Consider the following 18228-nt stretch of genomic DNA (forward strand, 5'->3'; position numbering starts at 1 on the left):
GTTGCCACTGCAATTATACCTTTTTATTGCCTTCAGTCTGTTTCCCCATTTAATATCTTTATTAACTGAGCTGTCTACTTTTAAAATCTGCTGAGCCACAACTATCAGTGAACTTATTGTTATACTCTTTCCCTCATCCTTCTCTTTCATCTTCCAGTGGCATTTTTCTCCAATTGAAACACTCATTCCCAACCCAGTTTTAGCCTTATAATTAAATAAGTACCATCAATCCCTTTGCTAAAATTTCTCCAGTTATCTCTTGGTTGGATGAATCTCATCCTCTGGTAGCTTCAAGAAACACCTGGGAATACAGAATTCCCTCTGTTTTACCTATTTAAAACTAGTTTTCTCTAGCCTTCATACATGAACATCAGCTTGGCCAGACAAAATCCTCAGTCCCATACTCTTTCCTGCAGTCTCCAGAAGTGTTTTTCTATTGTTGTCTTGCTTTCTTGTTGCTTTGAGAAATCTGCTGCTACTCTAGTCCTTCTAACCTTGTAAGTTTTCATCTTTTTGCCTCAAAGTCCTGTTTGTACATGCATTATGTGCTCAGTCATGACTGATCTGAGGATTTTTTTAATCTAATGGTTATATGTGGATATTAACTAGTTTCATCATTCTTGGTTAATTTTCCCATATACTCAGTGGGAGTTTGGCTCTGGGTCTTATTTCTGGAATGCTTTCTTGGATTACAGTTTTACACATCAATTCTAGTCCTGTTTGTCCTTCGTCAGACCCTCCAGTTATATGTATGTTCAGTCTTCTTTGCCACTTTAATCACTTGTTTTCTGATTTTTTTTTCTACCTTTCTCTTTATATTCTTGGTTGTCTTCCCCCTTTCTTCAACATTCCTTATTAAATTTCATTCAAATTTTCTCCCTAGAGCACTTTATAATTGTCTTCATTTCTGATATGTGATTTTGTTCCTCACATTTTAATTCAGTCACCACTAACTTTTACTTCTTCCTATTTTATGTCTATTCCGTTATTCGTTTCTGATTTTTCACAATTCAAATGATTTGAGGCTACTGAACACAACTGCAGGGTGATCATCTGCTGAATGAACTCTTACTCTGAAAGGAGTTTTGTTGAAGTTTTTCACTTTCATTTTTGGTTTTCTAATTTTAGTAGCTTTATATAGATAAACTACTTGTATCTGAATGAACAGGTTGGCAGTTTTGATGGTGAACAAGATTCCCAGTTCAAGAGCACCCTCTTCTGTCAGTATAACAAAGTGTTATTTAGTTAATGGGTGTCTTGATATTAGAGTGCTAGGGAAAGGGGTATGACGACCTTCAAATTTTTGTTTTTATCTTGCAAACACATAAATTTATCTCTTTCTTTATTCTTCCCTCATTTCATAATTTCCAAAGGTGCCTCAATAACCTCAGATATGCAGATGACACCACCCTTATGGCAGAAAGTGAAGAAGAACTAAGGAGCCTCTTGATGAAAGTGAAAGAGGAGAGTGAAAAAGTTGGCTTAAAGTTCAACATTCAGAAAACTAAGATCATGGCATCCAGTTTCATCACTTCATGGGAAACAGATGGGGAAACAGTGGCTGACTTTATTTTGGACGGCTCCAAAATCACTGCAGATGGTGATTGTAGCCATGAAATTAAAAGATGCTTACTCCTTGGAAGGAAAGTTATGACCAACCTAGACAGCATATTGGAGAAGGCAATGGAAACCCACTCCAGTACTCTTGCCTGGAAAATCCCATGAACAGAGGAGCCTGGTAGGCTGCAGTCCATAGGGTCACTAGGAGTCGGACACAACTGAGCAACTTCACTTTCACTTTTCACTTTCATGCATTGGAGAAGGAAATGGCAACCCACTCCAGTGTTGTTGCCCGGAGAATCCCAGGGATGGGGAGCCTGGTGGGCTGACATCTATGGGGTCGCACAGAGTCGGACACAACTGAAGCGACTTAGCAGCAGCAGCAGCAGTAGCAGCAGCAAACAGCATATTAAAAAGCAGAGACATTACTTTGTCAACAAAGGTCTGTCTAGTCAAGGCTATGGTTTTTCCAGTAGTCATGTATGGATGTGAGAGTTGGACTATAAAGAAAGCTGAGTGCTGAAGAATTGATGCTTTTGAACTGTGGTGTTGGAGAAGACTCCTGAGAGTCTCTTGGGCTGCAAGGAGATCCAACCGGTCCATCCTAAAGAAGATCAGTCCTGGGTGTTCACTGGAAGGACTGATGTTGAAGCTGAAACTCTGACACTTTGGCCACCTGATGCAAAGAGCTGACTCATTTGAAAAGACCCTCATGCTGGGAAAGATTGAGGGAGGAGGAGAAGGGGACAACAGAGGATGAGATGGTTGGATGGCATCACTGACTCAATGAACATGAGTTTGAGTGAACTCAGGGAGTTGGTGATGGACAGGGAGGCCTGGCGTGCTGCGGTTCATGGGGTCGCAAAGAGTCGGACATGACTGAGCGACTGAACTGAACTGAAAGGTGCCTCTCTCTTCCTTTAAATCTTTTCTTCCCAAGAAGGAATACCCTTCTATGACTGTCTTCTTGATTCTTGTACATGTTTAAATCTCCCCTCTGAAGTAACTCTTCTAAACTAACAGGACTCTTTTCCAATATTTTCACTCTTAGAGTGAACTTTCTCTCTGAGTGGTTTCTTCTAAATACCCTTCTCTTTCTTCTGAGCAACATCTCGACACTTTTTCTAGCTCTCCACAGAGACTTATAGCCAAAACTCAAGAAACAGTCCAACTAGAAAGTGGTATTTATTGTTCCACTCATTTTTATAGTAAGTTTATGGTTTCCTGTCTTCCAGTTACAATAAATGCATGGAGTTGGTAGGTTTTTTTTTTCTTCTTATTGACCTACATAGTTTTTCAAGGATGTGTACAGTTTTGGATTTAGAAGACCATGACTACCCAGAAATACCACCTTCCCCACCGCCTTTTTTTCTTAAAAAAAAAAAAAAATATTTTAAGACTTTTGTTCTCTGGCCAAATTCCATTACTGGGCAAATAGCCATTCTGATCCAATGGATACAGTCACAAAAGCATACTGATACACAAAGATGTTTTCTGCATCACTACTGTAAAAGCAAAAACTACAAAAGATTAAACTGTCTATCAGTACAGTGATGCTTAAATAACGTTCCATCCATACAATGGAATAATATACATTCATCACAATGAATAAGGTAAATTTGTATGCCATGATTGGGAAAGAAAGTGAAAACCAGCAAGGTATGCAAGTGTCTGTAATAATTTTTTTCAGTTAAAAGTAAATATATTGACACATATTTGTCATATAATTTGTTTTCTGAAAAGATATACAAGAAACTTAATAGTAGTTACCTCTGAGAAAGACTGATAAGGAGAGAAAAAATTTGCATTTCACCTTGCATGTTTCTATACTGTTTTCTCCTTTGTTCATATTACTTACTTTTATTTTAAAAGGATTAAGAGAGTGTAGCAGAGACTCCTAAGTATCCACCAAAAATCCAGCTTCCATTTCTACCACTGTAACAGAAACGACGGCCAAATGGCCCTATTTCCTAACCTTCCCTGCAGTTGTATGTGATTTTATCAAAATTAAAGAAAATATATATTAGACTTCTGGTTCAAAAATCTGAGAAGGGGAAAAAATGATTAAATGAAAGGAGAAAAGGAGTTAATATAAAAGCAAAAAACAGCCTTAAAAAAGAAAAAACTCTGAAAGTTGACCCTTCAAAATACCTCAATAAAATATTTCAACTACTAGGTAACTATCAAGAAAATACAGAATACAAAATGTCAGAGGAGAAAACTACTGAAACGGATTTTGCTGATCTGAGACTATATAACCCTACATAACCCTATGCAGGTAAAATTAAAAATCTGGATGAAATAGAGAGTCACAGAGAAAAATTTATATACTTTACCAAAACGGACCCCAGCAAAGATAAAGTTTAGAGACATTAGCATTAAAGAGCAGAGGAAGTTATCAAAAAGCCACTCCTCCATCAAAAAAAATAATAATAAAGCATTAGGCACTGACAATTTTATGAGAATTTCTCCCACATTTTTAAAGAGGAGAAAATCCCAATGCTATTTCAGTTGTTCAGTCCATAGAAAAAGAAAGAAAACTTGCACATTCTTATTATGGCACTTTATGAACTGAACTGTGTACCCCCTCCCTCCAAATTCATATGTTGAAACCTAACACCCAGTGTGATTATACTTGGAGACGGGACCTTTAAAGAGATAAAGTAAACAAGGTCATAAAGATTCAGGCCCTAGTCTGAAAGGACTGGTGTCCTTTTAAGAGGAAGAACACTTGGGCAGCGTTCACTCAAGCTCCGTGTATGCACGACTGTGATGTGGGCTTCCACTCTCAGTATGGACTCAGAGACGCGAAAGTTTTGTTTTCTTTTTTGCCAAAATCATATAACAGAACGATCATATCAGAACTATTTGCAATAGCCTCAAACCAGAATTATCCAAATGCCCATCAACAGTAGATAAACTGTGGTCTGTTCATACAAAAGATGAAGAACCACGGCAACAATATACACTGCACCAATGCAGATGAATTCCAATTGTCATGTTGAATCAAAGTAGCCAGACAGGTAAGACCACACACTACATGACTCCATTCCTATAATATACAAAACCAAGAAAAACTAAACTATGCTATTAAAAGTCAGGATGGTGGTTTCCCTGAAAGGTTTAGGGGGAAACAGTGCCTGGAAGAGAACACCAGGGAGGCTTCTCTGTTTCTCTATGTGATGCATTTGAGCTACTCTACATAATTTTGCTTTGTTTTTAGAAGACTTGTAATTGTTAAAAAAAAAAAATAATAATAATAATAATAATGGTTACCTCTGTAACTATACCCATGTAATGCTCTTGGTCCCCTGGAATTAGCAATTGGAGAAGTCATCAGGAGGGCTGCCATTCAACAGAGGGACAAAACCAGAAGCCAGGTTCCAGAGAGGAATAAAGGAAGAAGAGACACGAGGAGATGAAGGAAAAAGGGAGAAAAGACTGTGGACAGCAGTTAAGCAGAAATACAGGTAAAGAGGGGCACGTTTTAGCAGACAAGAAGTCCATACATGTTCAAACACATTGACTGCCCAGAGGAAAGAGTTATGAGAGGGAGAAGTTAAACCAGGTAAGAAAGCAAGAGGCCAGATAGACAGGGATGAAGCAAGGAGCCCCGGTGAAGGCACCTCATTTCCTGAGCCTGGGGAGATACGATGTAGGGGGTTGGGAAGGGGATGGTGGAGGGGAGAAATGGAACCTATGGGGCTCGAGGAACCTGATGCTCTTAATTTTCTCCATAAAGGAAATGCCAATGTCATGTGATCCGAGTGCAGAGTAGACATGAAAGTTAGGGTTTGGATCAGGAAGAGTGAAGAAGATAAGACCAGGGGCTGAGGGGAGGTTCACAGCACATATTCAAGCCAGGGGCCAGAGAGGCACACCGAGGGCCCAGCTCAGGCTGGAGCAAGGCTCCAGGGCTTCCCCCCAGCAGGCTAGCAACACGGGTGGATGGGCAGATGACTGCAGCCTTGAACCAGGGATGGTGCTCCATAGGATCAAAGGAGAATTGGGGCACTGATAACAAAGATCCCATTTTACCTTATTCACTGTAGTTTTGGACCTAAAATTACCCATGCTGGGTATGCTTTTGTTCTCTGAATGTCTTACCCGGAGGTGAGGTTGCCAAGGTAAAGTTTTGTCCATCACAGTGTCACTAAGAACAGGGCAGAGTCCAAGCTGGGCCAGGAAGGAAGTTTCCAGAAAGCGTGGAGGGCTCCAGAAGAAAGGGAAGGACAGAGACAGTGAGAGACAGACAGGACAACTGCGAGGTGCAGAGAGTAGTGAAGGCCAAGGTCAGAGGAAGGCATGCTGGAGGGAGAGGGCTCACATGGTGCTCAGCAGGCAATGATCCCGGCAACAAGGATCAGCTGCTGACTCACGCCGGCTTACCACAGCATGGGGGAGAAGGAACAGGTCCCTGGGGGAGCCAGGGCCTTGGGAGAGGCTGTCCCCACAGAGCCACCTGGGCTGAATTAAGCAAGAAGAGCTGAGAGCTCAGAGCACACAGGGAAGCACACAGGAAGGAGGGAGACAATGGCCATGGACAGGCGCCTCCAGTTCACTCCAACACTGTCCTCTTCACTTAATGAGCCAGGAACCCACTACACCAAGAAAAAGGTACAAAGGACTCCTGTGCTCCTCAGACCTACAAACATGTCCCTCAACTATGTCACAGGATGCCTCGTGAACTCTCCTTTCTCTAGAGAAACAAAACGCCCTCTGAGCATGACCCCAACAGACCCCAAACAGAAGTGTGTGAAGAGTCAACCCACCTCAGCTCCAGGCTCTGGACACATGGCCCCACAGAGTGCCAGCTCAGGACCTCTGGGCTCTGCTGGCCCAAGTGCTGCCCCTCCCTCAGGTCCATCTAAGCCAGTAGGGTGGCCACACCCGCTGACTCTTCCCACAACATGTTCCTCAGTGCCCTGGCTCTGCGCCACCCCATGCCCTGCCTGTGGTGCCTGCTCTGAAGGCGTGTGGGTCCTGCACTTCCTCACTGAGCCAAAGCACCAGGACATGCACACTGCCAAGCCAGCAGACAGACAAACAGATGTGGGACTCACAGCATGTATGATGTCCACCATGTTGTAGGCTTTGGTAGATTCCAAAGGGACAATTGTGTCAAGCTCAGGAACCAGACGGTCACTTTGGGTAGAAAGAGAAGTAGATTTAATCAACATGGAAGAGCCGGTTGCCTTCTGTGGGTGGTGGGGGATAGGAGAGGGAAACAGGGGAGACAGAATGTGTAGGGGCTGGACTGATTTTGTCTCTGCTGGGCTTGAAAAGCAGTCCCCAAAGATACATTCCTATGCTACCACCACATTAAAATGAACCTGAGCTTGATATTAACCCAGAAGATCTTCCCATTTTCATTTAGAGGGAAAAAACGAGCTTATTTCCCTAAATGTGGTGATGCCTTCATTTATCCTCTGAACACTTCCTACATTCCAGGGACTGTACAGGGCACTAAAAGACATGTAGTGAACAAGACAATGCCCGTCCAATTTGTCTTGTGGGAACAAGACAATTCCCACGCTGGGGTTTTGGGCATCACCCCACCCAGTAACAAAGGCCTCCTTTACTGTTCATTCGCTGTTTACTCAGACACATACAGCTTCCCTGGGACTGAAGAGAAAGCAGCTATGGCTGGGCCAAAGCAGGCTATTCAGACATGTGTAGGCCCTTGGTCTGTAACACCTTCAAAGATGCCCTAAACTTTTTGAGAACCCACACACAGTGCAGAGGCTCGGAAAAGGAGACTGTGCCCACTGCTCTAGGCCTTGTGACCACCCTCCCTTTCATGACCACACACAGTGGGCCACTGGTCGGGTCCCCTGAGGAGTAAGGCAGGCAGACAGGGAGGGGTCCTGGGGACATGACTCTTCAGAGCAACTCTGGCCCAGACACAGCCCAGAAGGTGGGAGCCCAGGTCCACCCACAGCGGAGGGTCTGAAAATGGCTTCTTCTCAAGGGGCACAATTTCAAATCCTTCTGCAGAAGTCGTGTAAGCCAAGTGAGCGCTTCAAAATCAGAGAGGAAACAAAGTGGAGAAGTAAGCCGCCAGAGGTCTGGAGCAGTGGTTCCCCAGCTGGGCGTCTGGTTTACTCTGTGGCGTGCCCCCACATCAGACAGTGGCCCAAATAAGCAAGAAGCAAAGTGGAGAAGGTCTCCACAGGGTGGCCAGCAACACGGCCTTCCCCAGGGCTGCCCTAGCTTCTGGCCACAAGCAAGTGTGCATAAGCACATTTCCTAAAGGGCACGCTGTCTGTATCAGTTCACACTGATTTACTTCATGTTAATACAAACAAACAAAATCTATCTCAATTCTGAACAAATTAAGACTGCCAGAAATAATATTTTGGGGCCCCATTTTTTTTATTCCCAAGCTACTTATCAGGTATTACAGAGAGGAAAAAGGAAAATAAAAATAAAATCTTTTGGGACTTCACTGGCAGTCCAGTGGTTAAGACGCCACACTTCCACTAAAGGGAGCACAGGTTCAGTCCCTGGTTGGGGAACTAACATCTCGCATGCCACACAGCATGGCCAAAAATAAACTCTAAAAGAAAAAAAATTTTAATAAATAAATGATATCTTTCTTGGCTTCTGTACCCAGACATGCCACCACCATGCCTACACCTGACTCCACTCCACAGTCTACTTCCAGTTGCCCACCAGGGCAGATCCTGGAGATCCAGCCAGAGCAGGGGGACCAGAGAAGGACTCCAACCTGCAACTCACCTGGGGTCATGGCACTCAAGGACAGGAGCTGGGTCCTGATTGCTGAGAGGCAGGTAGTTGAAGAATTCCCGGAGATTACACAAGGCATCAACGTCATTCTCAAAAGCCCTGTGGGCCACACCTGAGAAGACAGGGAGGACGTGATGAGCCAGGGCGCCTGTCAGCCCAGAGACACAGCTTCATGCCCATCTGCCCCTTCTAGGGCAGGCCGGCTGACAGCCCTGTTGCTGCCTGCCTCCACTGAGGATGGCACCCCACCACATGCCTTCAGGCTGATGCTCAGTCTATGCAGCCTGTTTCTTCTGCTTTGAATCTACACCCCTACAGAGGTCACTCCTTATACAAGTTTTTGCCCTAATATCACCTAGTCACTGGGGTTTCCCCTGGCCCCTCTCTCAAACGCAGCCCACTATGTGAATTATATCTCAATAAAGCTATTACTAAAAAATAAATATATATATATATATATATGTGTGTATGCATGTAGAGCATCTTTTGGGTCTTACTCTAAGACTACAGAGCTAAGTGCATCAGACACAGCCCAAGAGCCTAAGATTCAGGATACCAAATGATGCTTTTAAAGCTAAAATTATGTTATAGAAGAAAATATAATGTCACAAACAGTCATTCATTACATTAAGCTGTCAAATGAAAAAACAGGCCACAAATGAACATTATACACCTATGTTTGAGTATGCAGTTGTATATTCACATCCATCTGCACAAAAAGACTGCAGGGTATAACCAAAAAGTGAATGGTGTTTATCTTTGGGTATAAAATTCCTAGTGATTTTTATTCCTATAGTTTCTAAATTGTCTACTATAAACATAATACCATTGCAGTCAGGAAAAAAATTGCATATTTCATCAAATCTAAGACTCCATCAAGACTCAACATTATTTAGGGTGGGATGGATTGTGAGATTGGAACTGATAAATAGACACTACTATATATAAAATAGATAACCAATGAGAACCTACTGTATAGCACAGGGAACTCTGCTCAGTGCTCTGTGGTGACTTAAATGGGAAGGAAATCCAAAACGGAGGGGATTTATGTATATATAGCACACTCACTTTGTTCTACAGCAGAAATGAACACATTATAAAACTATACTCTAATTAAATAAATACATACAGTTTTGAAAACACCATGGTTAATTTCCAATCATGGTTTTAATTTAAGAACTTCTGCACTGTGATCTATAAATCTAAAATAAAGTCAAGACTACAAACAAAGGGGAAAAAAAGTCGCAACATTATTTTATATTCCAGTAAGAAAAAAACTGCTGCCAATTGAGCCCTGAGATAGGAATGTGACAAGCTGTGGGTCAGCAGTGAGAAGTGTGCTGGCCAGAGAGCTGAAAGGACTCTTTCAGGGGTGAGAAAAAGGGGTGTGTCAAGGTGACCCCCACCCAAGATAGGGGAGGAACAACTGTGGGTAGGGGGAATCAAGAGATCTGACTTTTATTTTTTAAGCAGATTTCATCAAATGTTAAGACCTCACGGACATTAAGACATACCTCGACTATATGTACACTAAGAAAGAAATGCTGACAATCAAATGATGACCCAATGCCTTACGCACAATACAGCGAGGTGCAGATCATCCACCAGCCCCTCGATGCTCTGAAATCTCTCAAAGAGGCAATTTCTCCCATCTTCAGTTACACTGCTTGCTGTGTGGTACGCAGTACTTTCACAATTTGAGGTCTTTTGCCAAGGAATTATGGAATTCCAATCATTATTCCAACAACTGTCTTCTCTAATACCAGATTCATGCTCTGCTCCCAATTACATGCCTCTGTGTATAAACAGCATCTTTCAATGGTGAAAGCAAAGGATAATCTTCCAGCATATGTGACACTTAACCTTAAGGAGGTGAAAAGCTATGACCAAGCTTATGAACACACGGGTCTTGACCATGTGCTCACTGGCCAATGGTGACTGGTAAGATGCTGCTGCTGCTACTAAGTCGCTTTAGTCGTATCCAACTCTGTACAATCCCATAGATGGCAGCCCACTAGGCACCTCCGTCCCTGGGATTCTCCAGGCAAGAATACTGGAGTGGGTTGCCATTTCCTTCTCCAATGCATGAAAGTGAAAAGTGAAAGTGAAGTCGCTCAGTCATGCCCGACTCTTAGCGACCCCATGGACTGCAGCCTACCAGGCTCCTCCATCCATGGGATTTTCCAGGCAAGAGTACTGGAGTGGGTTGCCATTGCCTTCTCTGATGACTCTTAAAACATATCCCAACTTTGGAATAAAAGAAGTCCCACACCAAGGGACTTCCCTGGTGTGGTCCAGTGGCTAAGACTCCCCACTCCCAATGCAGAAGGCCTGGATTCAATCCCTGATCAGGGAACTAGATCCCACATGCCACAACTAAAGATCCTGCTTGCCTCAACTAAGACTCAGCATAGCCAAATAATTATTTTCTTTTTAAAAAGTCACATCAAAATGCAATTTTTTAAGTTCAACTATATGCACATGAATCATAATTCTTACAGCCATCATTCTAGTTAGTTCAACATTTTCAAAGACTAGAAAAGCATTAGAAGTACCCCATTAGTTAACGAGTTTGAGATATAAATCCACATTTATTACTATCTGTAGATAATACATCACACTACAGTCTATTCAAATAAACTCTGTCGATAAAGCGATATTTGTAACAGACTGTCAGCTCTAGCAACGCCTCCTCTCCGTGTCTGACGACAGTGAGGTGAGCCTCAAGGCCCCTCACCTGACATGGTGGTGTGGGTCCTGGCACCCCCGAGTTCCTCCTGAGTAACGTCCTCATTGGTGACAGACTTCACAACGTCAGGGCCAGTGATGAATAAGTAGGAGGTGTCCTGAAACCAGAGAATTCCAGAAAGTTCAGTCTCAGAGAAGGTGGTGACATGGTGGCAGAACCAGGTTAGGATACGCTCACAGATGCCTAACCAAAGTAAAGAGCCATGTTTTCCCTGCCTTGCCATCAAAAAATCTTTGTTGCCTGGTTCTCTCTCAGCAGAATGACCTGTAGTATAGCTAACATTTCAGGGTCACTCATCTGTAGGGCCACACCCTAACAAGCGGCCCTGGTGCAGACCTTGCTATGCACTAAGGACTTTTCTAAGCACTTCACCAGACTCTGTCATTAAAGCCTAGGTACTATTATCACCTTATTTACAGATGAAGAAAGGCACTGGTCTGCAGCTCGCCTAAAATGAACCAGTCACTTTAAGTGAAGCCATCTGGAGATAATGATAATAATCAATGTTTGGTGTTCTGAGACACTGATAGGCTTTGGTTTCTAGTTTCTAACTTAAAGATAATAAAGACATATTATAAAATATTTAACCAGAATAGGGGATACAGTGGAATGTAAGTCTACGTGCCAGCCCTTATTTCCAGGCCTCCAATTTCCATCCCCAAAGGCAACTGCTGTCAGTTTCTCTGACATCCATGCATATGGGAGCATTTATATATTTTTTCCTTCTTATTTTCTCTCTAGCACAGTGCCCCACACACTGTTCTGGAACTTCCTGATGATCATTCCACATGAGGATAGTAAAATACGTATCACATATTTACTGCTGTCACCTACTGATGGTCTTTTAGATTGTTTCCAGAGTTTTGCTATAGCAAGCAATCTTGCAATAAATATCTTACTACAATTTTCTGTCAACTCACTGTTCATGTTCTTTGCCTATTTTCTTACTGGATAGATGTTTTTATGTAAAGGACATCAGTGCTTAGATTATTACCTGTGTGTATCAATCTTTATTTTATGGCTCTGTGTTTGGAATCTTGCTAGAATGGCCTAGCTAGAGAGGTCTCTCTTCTCCACTCTACACATGGACTCAAACATATGTTCATAAGAGCATGACTTGTAACAGCCAAAAATTAGTAACAGCCCAATTCCATCAACAAGTGAATCTCAAAATAATTATCCTAAGTGAATGAAACCAGCCCCATGTCACAAAACAAACAAAAAGAGAGTACACAGTGGACCTCCCTAGTGGTCCAGTGGTGAAGAGTCCACCTGCCAACGCAGGCGACACAGGTTCAATCCCTGGTCCCGGAAGATTAGTCCTGCAACTACGCCCGAGGACCGCAACTACTGAAACCCACATGCATAGAACCCACGCTCCGCAACAAGAGAAGCCACCACAATGAGAAGCATGCACCCACAGCTAGAATAGGCCCTGCTTGTCGCAACTAGAGAAAGCTCATGCACAGCAACAAAGACTCAGTTTTTTAGAAAACTGTGAATGAAAAAAAAAGTACATACTTTTTGTACATATTTTGTACATACAAAATATTATTTTGTAAAATGTCATTTTGTATGATTCTGTTTATATCAACATAATATTATAAAAAAATGCAAATTAATCTAGTGTGATAAAAAGCAGATGAACCTGAGGACAGGGCTGGGAGGTAGGAAAGAATGAATTACAGTGATACAAGAAGACACTTTGGGAAGTAATGGCTATGTTCATTATCTTAATTGTGGTCATAGCTTCATGGCTATAAACATACATCAAAAAACTCTTAATTACACAACTTAAATGTGTACAGTTCACCATATATCAATTATATCTCAAAGTTGTAAAATATGTGGAAATGCAAAGGGTCAAGAATATCCCATATCCATATGACTTAAAGAAAATAAGGGGGAACAACTTTCGTACCAGATATTAGCATTTATTATAAAGCCATTGTCATTGATAGTATCATACTGACTGCCACAGAGATAAGCAAATAAGGATTGAGAAAGCGCAATAAACACTCTTGATATGTGGACACTTGATTCATGACATAAATGACATTACAGAGCAGGAAACAATGTTCTTTTCAATATAAGCCTAGATGTCAACTAGGTACCTGTATTGGAAAAATAATTTTTTAATAAATCAAATTAGCCTCTATGTGTAAAAGCCACTCCAATTTTAGATGAATATATAAAACACAAAATAAAAAAGCCTTTAGAAAACAGAAAGTATCTTCATGACTTCAGGGTTGGAAAAGGTTCAAGAACTTAAACACACTATCCATAAAGTATTCATTTGAAACTGGTTCTCCTATCAAAAGGGCACAGAAGCCAGCTTACAGGAACTTCCACTGGCTAAGGGAAGGATGATTTGAGCATCAAAATAATGATAGTAATGGATTATAAACCACTCAGTAAAATCTGAAATCCATAAACCTATATTAAGTCAGTGAAATGAATAAATGCCCAGGAAATGCAGGGCTCTTCCTTAAAGTAGAATGCCAGTTAATATGAAGCAAGTGGTGGAGCTGGAAAATAACCACCTTGTAAAGATTGGTTTGGACAGGAATAATCGATAGATATTAATCAAGGAGCAAAAGTATAACGTGGAACAGTTATTTGGCCTCAAAGCATCTTTCCAGTGAGAATCAGCTACAAAGGAAAAACAGTAACTACACAGTGGAGAAACCAGACAACACCTCAACAATGATCAAATTAATATCATCAATGAAGGGCAGATGGCCACCACTTGCCTCCAGATGTGATCATCTAAGCAGGAGACAATATCACTAATGTAGTAGACAGTCTGGGATATCTAATCTGAGTCTGATCATGAGGAAATGCCAGATAAACCCAAACTGAGCAACAATCTATGAGATAATTCATTCTGCAGCCTTCAATGTCATGACAAAGAATCTGAGAAATTGTCACAGTGTAAAGGAAATTAATGCAATATAACAACTAAATGCAATATGTGATCCTGAAATGGATCCTGTACTAAAGAAAATGCTATAAAGGACATTTTTGGGACAACTGACTGAACTGGAATCTGCTTGGTAAACAAAAGTATTACATGAGATGGACTACATGTTAGTCATATGCAAAACAAGCTTAAGAAATTTTTAAAAATTGAAATCATACAAACTATCTTGTTTGATCACAATGGAATGAAACTGGGAACAGAAAGAAAACTGGAAACTTACAAATACATGGAAATTAAACATCACACTCTTTAAACAACCAATGGACTAAGATGAAATAAAAGGAAACTTAAAAATATCCAGAAATGAAAACATACAAAAACTTATGAGATACAGCAAAAACAGTGCTAAGAGGAGAAATTAAAGCTGTAAACACTTACACTAAGAAAGTTCTGAACCCAACTTTACACCTTAAGGAACTTAACAAGAAAAAAAGAACTAAACCTAAAGAGCAGAAGGAAGGAAATAAATATTAGAACTGAGATAAGTGAAAAATAGAAAACATAGAGGGAGAAAAAAAAATCAGTAAAACCAGAAGTTGGTTTTTCAAAAAGATCAACAAACTTGACAAATATTTAGCAAGATGGACAAATATTTAGCAATATTTAGCAAAAAGAGACTCAAATTACTAAAATCAGAAATGAAAGTGGGGGGACTTTCCTGGCGGTCCTGTGGTTAAGAATCCACCTGCCAATGCAGGGGACACAGGTTCAATCCCTGCCACAATTACAGAGCCCACACTCTAGAGCCCATAAGCCACAACTACTGAAGCATGCACACCCTAGATCCTGTGCTCTTCAGTAAGAGAAGCCACTGCAATTAGAAGCCTACCCATCACAACGAGAGTAGCCCCCACTCACCTCACTACACCTAGAGAAAGCCCACGTGCAGCAACAAACATGCAGCAGTGAATATCCAGTGCTGCCCAAGACAAAAAAGTTTTTTTAACAGAAATGAAAGTAGAAACATAACTACTAATTCTACAGAAATAAAAAGATTATTATAAGAGTCCTATGAACAATTCTATACCAACAAATTGGATAACCTAGATGACATGGACAAATTCCTGGAAACATACAACCTACTACCAAGACCGAATCATGAAAAAGTAGAAAATCTGAATAGACCTGTAACTAGTAAGGAGACTCAATCAGTAATCAAAAACCTCCCAAATAAAAGCTCAAGACCAAGAGGTTTCATCACTGAATTCTACCAAATATTAAGAAAGATTAAACACCAATCCCCTCAAATTCTTTCCAAAAAATTGAAGAGGAGGAAGTATCTCGTAATTCATTCTATGAAACCCAGCATTACATTAATACCAAAGCAGACAAAGACACTACAAGAAAAGTGCAGATCAATATCCCATATAAATACTGACATAAATATACTCAACAAAATACTAGAGGATCTAAACCAACAATATTTTATAAGGAATTATACACCAAAATGAAGAAGAATTTTTCCTGAAATATAAGGATGGTTGAACACACCAATATCAATCTAATACACCACATTAACAAAAAACAAAGAAAAAAGTTACATGATCATCTCAATGCAAAAAAAGCATGACAGAATTCAACACTCTTTCATGATAAAAATACTCAGAAAACTAGGAAGAAACTACTTCAACATGATTAAGGTCATATACGAAAAGCCTACAGCTAACATACTCAATGGTAAAAGATTAGAAGCTTTCCTCTAAGAACAGGTACAAAGTAAAGATGCCCGTTTTCTCACTTCAACACAGACCTAATCAAAACAACCAAAAAAAAGAAAAAGCCATCTAAATCAGAAAGAAAGAATAAAATTATCTGTTTGCAGATGACATACATTTTATATGCAGAAAACCCTAAAGATTACACACAAAGTTAGAATGAACAAATTAAGTTGCAAGATACAAAATTAACACATCAAAAAATCAGTTGCATTTCTGTACACTAACAATGAAAAATCTGAAAAGAAAGTTACAAAAACAAGAAAAAAGAATAAAGCACTTAGGAATAAGGCAAAAAGGCAAAAAAAAAAAAGAAAACCTGTACAATGAAAATTACAAAACATTTCTGAAATAAATTAAAGAAGACATAACGGAAAAGACAGCTGTTTGTGGATTGAAAGACTCAATGTTGTTAAGATGTCAAAACTACCAGAAGGAATGTACAGATTCAATGTCATCCCTATCAAAATTGCAATGACATTTTTGAAGAAACAGAAAAATCCATCCTAAATTTGATGTGGAACCTCAAGAGACTCTGCATGCAAACAATATATTTATTTTTAATTACAAATATCCTTTACGAATATTGACATAGAAATCCTGGACAAAATACACGCAAACCAAAGGAGTACATTAAAAGGTTTATACACTATAATAAAGTGAGATTTATTCCTGGAATTTGAGAATGGGTCAACAGACAAAAATTAATCAATGTGATATGCCACCTTAATAGAATGAAGGAAAAAAAAACCCAAATCATCTCAATTGAATCAATAAAAGAATGACAGTCAAACAATTTTTAAAAAGAACTAAGTTGGAGATCTCACACTTTCTGACTTCAAAACCTACTACAAAGCTATAAAAATCAAAACAGTGTGGAACTGGCATAACAGCAGACATACAGACCAATGGAACAGAATAATTAGCCCTGAAATAAACCCTTCCATACTTGGTCAAGTGGTTTTGAACAATGATCCTTAGACCATTCAATGGAGAAAGAACAGTCTTTCCAACAAATGGAGCTGGAATCCAGCATTATGCTGGAATCCTGGGCATATAATCAAAGAAAACTCTAACTCAGAAAAAATACATGCACTCCAGTATTTATAATAGCACTATTAACAACAGTCAAGACATGGAAGCAATCTAAATGTCCATCAAGAGATGACTGGATAAAGATGTACTACATGTATACAATAAAATGCTGCTGCTAAGTCGCTTCAGTCATGTCTGACTGTGCAACCCCATGGACTGCAGCCTACCAGGCTCCTCCGTCTGTGGGATTTTCCAGGCAAGAGTACTGGAGTGGGTTGCCATTTCCTTTTCCAGGGGATCTTCCCAACCCAGGAATCAAACCTGGGTCTCCTACACTGCAGGCAGATTCTTTACCATCTGAGTCACCAGGGACTAAGAGAAAGACAAATATAAGATATTACTTATATGTGGAATCTAAAATATGATACAAATGAATTTATTTACAAAACAGAAACAGACCTCTAAATATAAAAAACAAGCCTATGGTTACCAAAGGGGAAGGAGCAGGGAGAGGAAAAAAATTTGGAGTTTGGGACTGACAGATACACACTGTTCAGTTCAGTCGCTCAGTCATGTCAGACTCTGTGACCCCATGAATCGCAGAACGTCAGGCCTCCCTGTCCATCACAAACTCCCGGAGTTCACTCAGACTCACGTCCATCGAGTCTGTGATGCCATCCAGCAATCTCATCCTCTGTTGTCCCCTTCTCCTCCTGCCCCAAATCCCTCCCAGCATCAGAGTCTTTTCCAGTGAGTCAACTCTTCGCATGAGGTGGCCAAAGTACTGGAGTTTCAGCTTTAGCATCATTCCTTCCAAAGAAATCCCAGGGCTGATCTCCTTCAGAATGGACTGGCTGGATTTCCTTGCAGTCCAAGGGACTCTCAAGAGTCTTCTCCAACACCACAGTTCAAAAGCATCAATTCTTTGGCACTCAGCCTTCTTCACAGTCCAACTCTCACATCCATACATGACCACAGGAAAAACCATAGCCTTGACTAGACGGACCTTTGTTGGCAAAGTAATGTCTCTGCTTTTTAATATGCTATCTAGGTTAGTCATAACTTTCCTTCCATGGAGTAAGTGTCTTTTAATTTCATGGCTGCAGTCACCATCTGCAGTGATTTTGGAGCCCAGAAAAATAAGTCAGTCACTGTTTCCACTGTTTCCCCATCTATTTCCCATGAAGTGATGGGACCGGATGCCATGATCTTCGTTTTCTGAATGTTGAGCTTTAAGCCAACTTTTTCACTCTCCTCTTTCACTTTCATCAAGAGGCTTTTGAGTTCCTCTTCACTTTCTGCCATAAGGGTGGTGTCATCTGCATATCTGAGGTTATTGATATTTCTCCCAGCAATCTTGATTCCAGCTTGTGTTTCTTCCAGTCCAGCGTTTCTCATGATGTACTCTGCATATAAGCTAAATAAGCAGGGTGACA

At 40.7% G+C, this 18228-nt stretch overlaps 1 protein-coding gene across 2 annotated transcripts in view; it reads right to left on the reverse strand.

Moving 5' to 3' along the window:
* PCCB (propionyl-CoA carboxylase subunit beta) overlaps positions 1–18228 on the reverse strand; it is a 95240-nt gene that overhangs the window by 43844 nt on the left and 33168 nt on the right. For both annotated transcript variants that reach the window (NM_001038548.2, XM_024987430.2), the window contains 3 exon segments: positions 6624–6705; positions 8302–8422; positions 11048–11156. In NM_001038548.2, coding sequence (NP_001033637.1) covers positions 6624–6705; positions 8302–8422; positions 11048–11156 — 312 coding nt within the window.

The sequence above is a fragment of the Bos taurus genome, chromosome 1, assembly GCF_002263795.3.
Source record: "Bos taurus isolate L1 Dominette 01449 registration number 42190680 breed Hereford chromosome 1, ARS-UCD2.0, whole genome shotgun sequence".
Lineage (NCBI taxonomy): Eukaryota > Metazoa > Chordata > Mammalia > Artiodactyla > Bovidae > Bos > Bos taurus.